The sequence below is a fragment of the Palaemon carinicauda genome, chromosome 25 (genome assembly GCF_036898095.1).
Source record: "Palaemon carinicauda isolate YSFRI2023 chromosome 25, ASM3689809v2, whole genome shotgun sequence".
NCBI lineage: Eukaryota > Metazoa > Arthropoda > Malacostraca > Decapoda > Palaemonidae > Palaemon > Palaemon carinicauda.
The window spans coordinates 51,163,775-51,171,274 of NC_090749.1; the positions used below are offsets into that span (position 1 = coordinate 51,163,775).

The 7,500-nt window shown below is 31.0% G+C and overlaps 1 protein-coding gene across 1 annotated transcript in view; it reads left to right on the forward strand.

The window, feature by feature from the left end:
- LOC137619017 (uncharacterized) overlaps window positions 1–7,500 on the forward strand; it is a 160,446-nt gene that overhangs the window by 123,790 nt on the left and 29,156 nt on the right. The window contains 2 exon segments of the mRNA XM_068349216.1: window positions 2,670–2,684; window positions 2,687–2,822. Of these exon segments, the coding sequence (XP_068205317.1) occupies window positions 2,670–2,684; window positions 2,687–2,822 (151 nt within the window).

The window sequence follows — 7,500 nt, forward strand, 5'->3', positions numbered from 1 at the left end:
AGTTTTGCATATTGGTAAAGTTTGAAATCTGGTCAAACCTCCTTTATATTGGTTTCAGATGAAAGTATTCAAATTCAGCCAATATATTTTTTCCCCCAATTCAATATAACTCAATATTTTTTTTGAGTTTTGTTGATTATACATTTCACTCATTCCATCTACCATGCATTAGAGACATCGATTTTAATTGCTTTATTATAAGTAGAAAAGTATTTTTACGGTAAGACATAGATGAATTTTTTTCTGTTTAAAAGGAACTAAAATACATCTTTTATGATGAAATCATGGTATGCTTTATGGGCTTACGCGAATTTAAGTGTTCTTTCTTAGCCAAATGGATTTCTTCGTGATGTTTTTCGGGTAGCCAATGCTGAAAAGGCTTCCGATGTTTTGATGTTTAAAACCAGGGACTCGATCCCTTCTAAGATTGCAGGTTCAGGATCTTTATGGAAACTGCAGATATGGAGCAAGCAAAATGACCACCTCAGGCAAAATAAGTAAAAAAAAAGAAAAAATATCTTAGCAAATTATTTTAAAGGTTTCAAGGCCAATCATGAATGGTAGAGGCAAGAGACAGTGACATGGCCCTATCAAGGAGGAAAGTGCCCTAGAGACTTACCATATGTACATATGATCAGCGCCCAAACCCCCTCTCCACCCAAGCTAGGACCATGGAGGGCCAGGCAATGGCTGCATATGACTCAGCAGAGGGACCTATAGGCTCCCCCAAAACCCACATTCTTAGCTGAAGGGCAGGTTACAGCGAGTTTGAGCGAGACTCGAACCCCAGTCTGATGTTCACCTGTCAGGGACGTTACCACAACTAATTCTTTCATCTGGAACTTTACAACTGGGACATCATCTTTAGATTATTTTTTTATTTGGTCTTTGTGTGAATATTTTATTTATATCTCTCTTTTTTCCTACAAACAGTTTTTTTTTTTCAGTGAACTATTATGAAAGGTTAGTTTGACCTTTCATAATAGCCTTTTCAGTCTCACCTTTACAATTTTATTATTCCAGGGAGTAATTTTCAAAGAGGATCCTGATATTATACATATAAAAATATGCGGTCGACCTATTGGCACATTTTCACATCTAGCGTCTTATGCAAAAATCTCTTTTGGCAAAATGGGACTTTCCTTATATTCAGTATTTTTGTAATTGACCTTTTTACTCAGACTTTCCTTTTAGTTATACAGGGACCAATATTATTCCTTTTAGATCATTCAATCTTTTTCTTAATTTTTCTTGATATAAAGATAATTACTTCACTTGTTTATTCTAACCAGAAAGATCTGCTAATTCTTGTATTAAAGTATTCTAATCATTTATCTCTAAAAAAACGACTATTTCTATTAAGGGAGGGTCAAAGGAACACAATAATTCACTCTCTCTCTCTCTCTCTCTCCTCTCTCTCTCTCTCTCTCTCTCTCTCTCTCCTCTCCTCCTCTCTCTCTCTCTCTCTCTCTCTCTCTCTCTCTCTCCAGAAAGTCCCCTTTTGAGATTTGCTTCCCTTCAAAAACATTTTTTTTTTCGGTGGGGGGGGGGGTTGCCTCTTTTGAAATATCCATTAGATCTGTTTATGTCTTCCAGAAGACATAGTTAACCGTGATCTCTCTTGAGAGATCCAACCTAACTTCGAAGGTTTTTCAAAGTTCCATTTTCTGCTTTCTGAAAAAACATATTCCTTTACTTTTTTATCAAGCAGAAAAAAAGATCCATTTGATCAATTTTCCATAAAAACTCTTTTGAATGTTTTTCCCTTCCCGGTTGTATAGGTGTTAATACAACATATCCACAGAAATCTCTCTCTCTCTCTCTCTCTCTCTCTCTCTCTCCTCTCTCTCTCTCTCTCTCTCTCTCTCTCTCTCTCTAAGAAATATCCATTTGTCCTATCTTTGCTAAGACATACATTCATCTTGATTTATTCAAAGATGTCTGTTTGACCTTTATCTGACAAAGTCCGTTTGGGTGTGGGCTTGTTGCAGATTGCCTGGTCTCGCCGTAAGGGCACGGGCTCTTGCAAACTTGTAGCCCTTAAGTATGGGTTTGGGCTCTCTTCAACCTAATAAACCTGTTTGCCGTATACAGTCTAAGATATTTAGAGTATCCCACAGCGCATTCCACATTCATTGTCAAATCCACTTTATAGAAGCACTTGGAAAACAAGAAAGTCTTCAGTTTCATCCTAAAAGCCTTAATATCTCCTTTCATTCGTATGTGTAGTTGGAGCTTATTGTATAGTCTTGGGGCCGCATGTTTGAAATCTCTAGAACCTGCAGTAGACATATGTCTACTATGTAACTATTCTTGTGTCAACACAATCTTTTGGCTGCACGATATATAATTATTCTCCTGAATATTTTGGACGCCAACTTATGTTAAATTGGTTGGCTATTTCACATATCCTAAACTTACTTCTAGCTTTAAAAGGCAGCTGGTATAATTCGATTTTCTTATCCAGATAGATATTTTTGGCTTTTCTTCATCCAAAGAGATCTGTATGACTCATCCAGAGCGATGTGTATGACCTTTCTTTGTCTGAATTGACTAATTTGAGTAGAAAGTTACAATTTTTATCTGACCAATTTTAACATCAGTATAACATCTCCATTCGACTTATTCCTCTTATTTAGTGACTCACAAGACCCATATTACTTTTACAGGGCCGACCTTTACACCCGGCAAAAACGTGATAACAAAAGGACGGAGTCTGACTCTTCTTGAGCTGCAGCATCAGGACTCTGGACTCTACACCTGCCTTGCCTCCAACACCGAAGGGGATGGAGAGAGCAATGCCGTTGCTCTCCACATAGATTGTGAGTATTGAGAGGATAATGTTAAAGCCAATGAAGATTTTTAAGATTTGTTCCGTATGGTTAAACGTAAATTAGGGTCTGGTTGTATGTATAGATAAAAGAGGTCTTTGAGACCAATGCACATAGATTGTGAGTATGAGAGGATAATGTTTTAGGCACTGAAGACTTTTTTTTTTTTTTAATTTGTTCCATATGTTTTTAAGCATAAATTTGTCTTTGTACTGTTTGCATGTATAGATAAAAAAACATTGAGACAATGCACATAGATTGTGAGTATGAGGGGAAATTTTTAATGGCAATGAAGATGGGTTTTTAGAGAGATTTTGTTCATAGGTTTTTATGCTTAAATGTTGGTTTATTTTACTATTTGCTGTAATATTGCTTTTTTGCGAAAACACATAAAAAGCATACATTTTGATGGAATTGTATGATCAGATTGCTTCCTCGCAAAATTATCACGAATATTCCGAATTTTTTAAAATTTATTATTATTATTATTATTATTATATTATTATTGTTGTTGTTCTTGTTATTATTGTTATTATTATTATTATTATTATTATTATTATTATTATTATTATTATTATTATCATTATTATTATAGATATTTTTAGATAATGCACGTAGATTGTGAGTATTGGGGGAAAGTTTCATTGGCAATGAAGATTTTTTTTTCAGTTTTTTCCATGTTTTTTTTTTTTTTTTTTTTTTTTTTTTTTTTTTTTTTTTTTTTTTTTTTTTTTTTTTTTTTTTTACTGATTGTTTCAAGTTTCGATTTGCAATTTACTAGAAAACAATTTCTTTTATGGATTACCTTTAAGGACGGAAAGAGTTTTTCATGACAATGAAGAAACTTTCTTTCATTTTTCAAGAATTTTTATGTATAACTATAGTATTTCGAGTTTATTGTTAGTATGGACAGGACCGGGTTTCACTGGCAATTCATAGGGTAATTTTAGAAACTTATTTTGGTTTTTATATAGAGTTTAAGTACAAATTGAGAAAGGTTCTCAACTTTTCATAGCAATGAAGTTTTCTATATAATGTTTTTCTTAGATTTTCAAGCATGAGCATGGGATTTTTTATTTCCTAAAAAGTACATACTGAGATCTTCTCAAACAATTCTTACTCTTGGGTTTTAAGTAATAGGTTGGGATTCTGTATTGTTTTATATTTTGGACGAAAAGCCATTTGTGACAATCAAAGGAAGTGTTTTTCATGTAATCTCGAATATTTTTGAGAATGATTACAGGTTTAGTATTGACCTAAAGTGACGGAAAAGGTCTCATATTGGCAAAATATGAGGGTTATTTAGTAGGTTTTTTGGTTTTAAAGGATTTTTATTGATTTTAAGTTAGGATGGGAAGGGGTTTTTGTGCAATTTATCACTCAAGATTCTAAGTATGAACAAATTATATTGTTGCAATTAGATGGCTTTTAATTCAAGATTTAATGCAATGGTATATGTTTTAATTTAGGATTTAATGCAATGGTGTTGATTTTAATTCAGGATTTAATGTAATGGTGTGTGTTTTAATTTAGGATTTAATATAATGGTATGTGATTTAATTTAGGATTTAATACAATGGTATGTGATTTAATTTAGGATTTAATACAATGGTATATGTTTTAATTTAGGATTTAATGCAATGGTGTGGAAGTTAATTCAGGATTTAATGCAATGGTGTGGGTTTTAATTCAAGATTTAATGCAATGTATGTGTTTTAATTTAGGATTTAATGGAATGGTGTGGGTTTTAATTTAGGATTTAATGCAATCGTGTGGGTTTTAATTTAAGATTTAATGCAATGGTATGGGTTTTAATTTGTGAATTAATGCGATGGTATGAGTTTTGATTTAGGATATAGTGCAATTTAATTTAAAATTTAATGCAATGGTATGGGTTTTAATTTGTGAATTAATGCGATGGTATGAGTTTTGATTTAGGATATAGTGCAATTTAATTTAAAATTTAATGCAATGGTATGGGTTTTAATTTGTGAATTAATGCGATGGTATGAGTTTTAATTTAGGATATAGTGCAATGCGTGGGTTTTAATTTAGGATTTATTGCAGTGGTATGTGTTTTAATTTTGGATTTAATACAATGGTGTGAGTTTTAATTTAGCTTCTAATGCAATGCTGTAAGTTTTAATTGAAGTATTGACACAATGGTGTGAGTTTTAATTTATGATTTAATGCAGTGGTGTGGGTTTTAAATTTAGGATTTAATGTTGATGGTGTGGGTTTTAATTTGATATTTCATGCAATGGTGTGGGTTTTAATTTAATATTCAATGCAATGGTATGGGTTTTAATTTATTATTTAATGCAGTGGTGTGGGTTTTAATTTAGGAATTGATGCGATGGTGGTGGTTTTAATTTAATATCTAATTTAATGATGTGGGTTTTAATTTAATATTTAATGCAATGCTATGGGTTTTAATTTGGTATTCAATGCAATGGCGTGGGTTTTAATTTAATATTTAATGCAGTTATATGTTTTAATTTCATATTTAATGTAATAGTTTGGATTTTAATTCAATATTTAATGCAATGGTGCGGGTTTTAGTTTAGGATTTAATGCAATGGTGTTAGTTTTAATTTAGGATTTATTGCAGTGGTGTTTAAATTCATTATTTGATGCAATGGTTTTAGTTTTAATTTAGTATTGAATGCAGTGGTGTGGGTTTTATTTTATTATTCAATGCATTTTTGTGAATTTTTATTTAGGATTTAATCCAGTGATGTGGGTTTTAATTTGTGATTTTAATGCAATGGTGTGGGTTTTAATTTAGGATATAATGCATTGTTGTGAATTTTAGTTTAGGATTTAATGCAATGTTGTGAATTTTTATTTAGGATTTAATGCAGTGATATGGGTTTTCATTTAGGATTTAATGCAATTTTGAGGATTTTTATTTAGGATTTAATACAGTGGTGTGGGTTTAAATTTAGGATTCAATGCAATGGTGTGGGTTTTGATTTAGGATTTAATGCAGTGGTGTGGGCTTTAATATTTAATGCAATGGTGTGGGTCTTAATATAAGATTTAATGCAATGATATGGGATTTAAGTTAAGATTTAAGGCAATTGTGTGGGTTTTAATTTAAGATTTAATACAATTTTGTGGGTTTTAATTTAGGATTTAATACAATTGTGTGGGTTTTAATATAGCATTTAATACAATGGTATGGAATTTAATCTAGGATTTATTGCAATGGTATGAGTTTTAATTTAAGAGTTTATGTAATGGTGTTTTCTGATTTAGGATTTAATGCAAGGTTGTGGATTTTGATTTAGGATTTAATCCAGATATCTGGGTTTTGATGTAGGATTTAATGCAATGATCAGGGATTTAATATTTAATGCAATGGTGTGGGGTTTATTATAAGATTTAATGCAATAGAAAGATATTTAATTCAGGATTTAATGAAATGGTGTGGTTTTAATTTGGGATTTAATACAATGGTATGGGTTTTAATTTATAATTTATTACAATGGTATGGGTTTTAATTTAGGATTATTGCAATGGTGTGGGTTTTAATTTAGGATTTAATGCAATTGTCTGAATTTGATTTAGGGTTTAATGCAATGGTGGGGGTTTTAATTTATGATTTAATGCAATGGTATCGGAATTGATTTAGAATTTAATGCAGTGGTATGAGTTTTAATTTAGAATTCAATGTAATTTTTTGGGTATCATTTTAATACTTAATGTAATTGTGTAAGTTTCATTTTAATCTTTAATGCAATAATGGGTTTTTAATTTAGAATTTAATAAAATGGCGTTGGTTTTAATTCAGGATTTAGTGCAACGGTATGAGTTTTGATTTAGGATTTATTGTAATGGTGTTGGTTATAATTTAATATATAATGCAATGGTGTGGGTTTTGATTTAGGATTTTATGCAATGGTGTGGGTGTTAATTTAGGATTTATTACAGTGGTGTGAGTTTTGATTTCATATTTAATGCAGTAATGTTAATTTTATTTTGATATTTAATGCAATAATGTGGGTTTTAATTTGGGATTTAATGCAATCATCTCAGTTTTAATTTACCACTTAATGCAATGATATGGGTTATGATTTAAAATTTAATGGAATTTTATGAGTTTTTATTTAGGATTTAATGTAGTGGTTTGGGTTTGGTTTAGGATTTAAGGCAATGGAGTGGGTTTTAATTCAATATTTAAAGCATTGGTGTGGGTTTTCATCCAGATTTAACTCAATGGTTTGCTTTTTTTATTTAGTATTTAATGCAGTGGTGTCGGTCTAATTTTAGATGTAATTATTATTATTAATACTAGTAGCCAAGGTACAACCCTAGTTGGAAAAGCAAGATGCTATAAGCCCAAGGGACCCAATAGGGAAAAATAGCCCACTGAGGAAAGGAAATAAGGAAATAAATAAATTATGAGAATAAATTAACAATAAATCATTCTGAAAAACAGTAACAACGCAAAACAGATATGTCCTACATAAACTATTAACAACGTCAAAAAGAGATATGTCATATATAAACTATAAAAAGATTCGTGTCAGCCTGGTCAACATAAAAACATTTGCTCCAACTTTGAACTTTTGAAGTTCTACTGATTCAACTACCCTATTAGGAAGATCATTCCACAACTTGGTAACAGCTGGAATAAAACTTCTAGAATACTGTGTAGTATTGA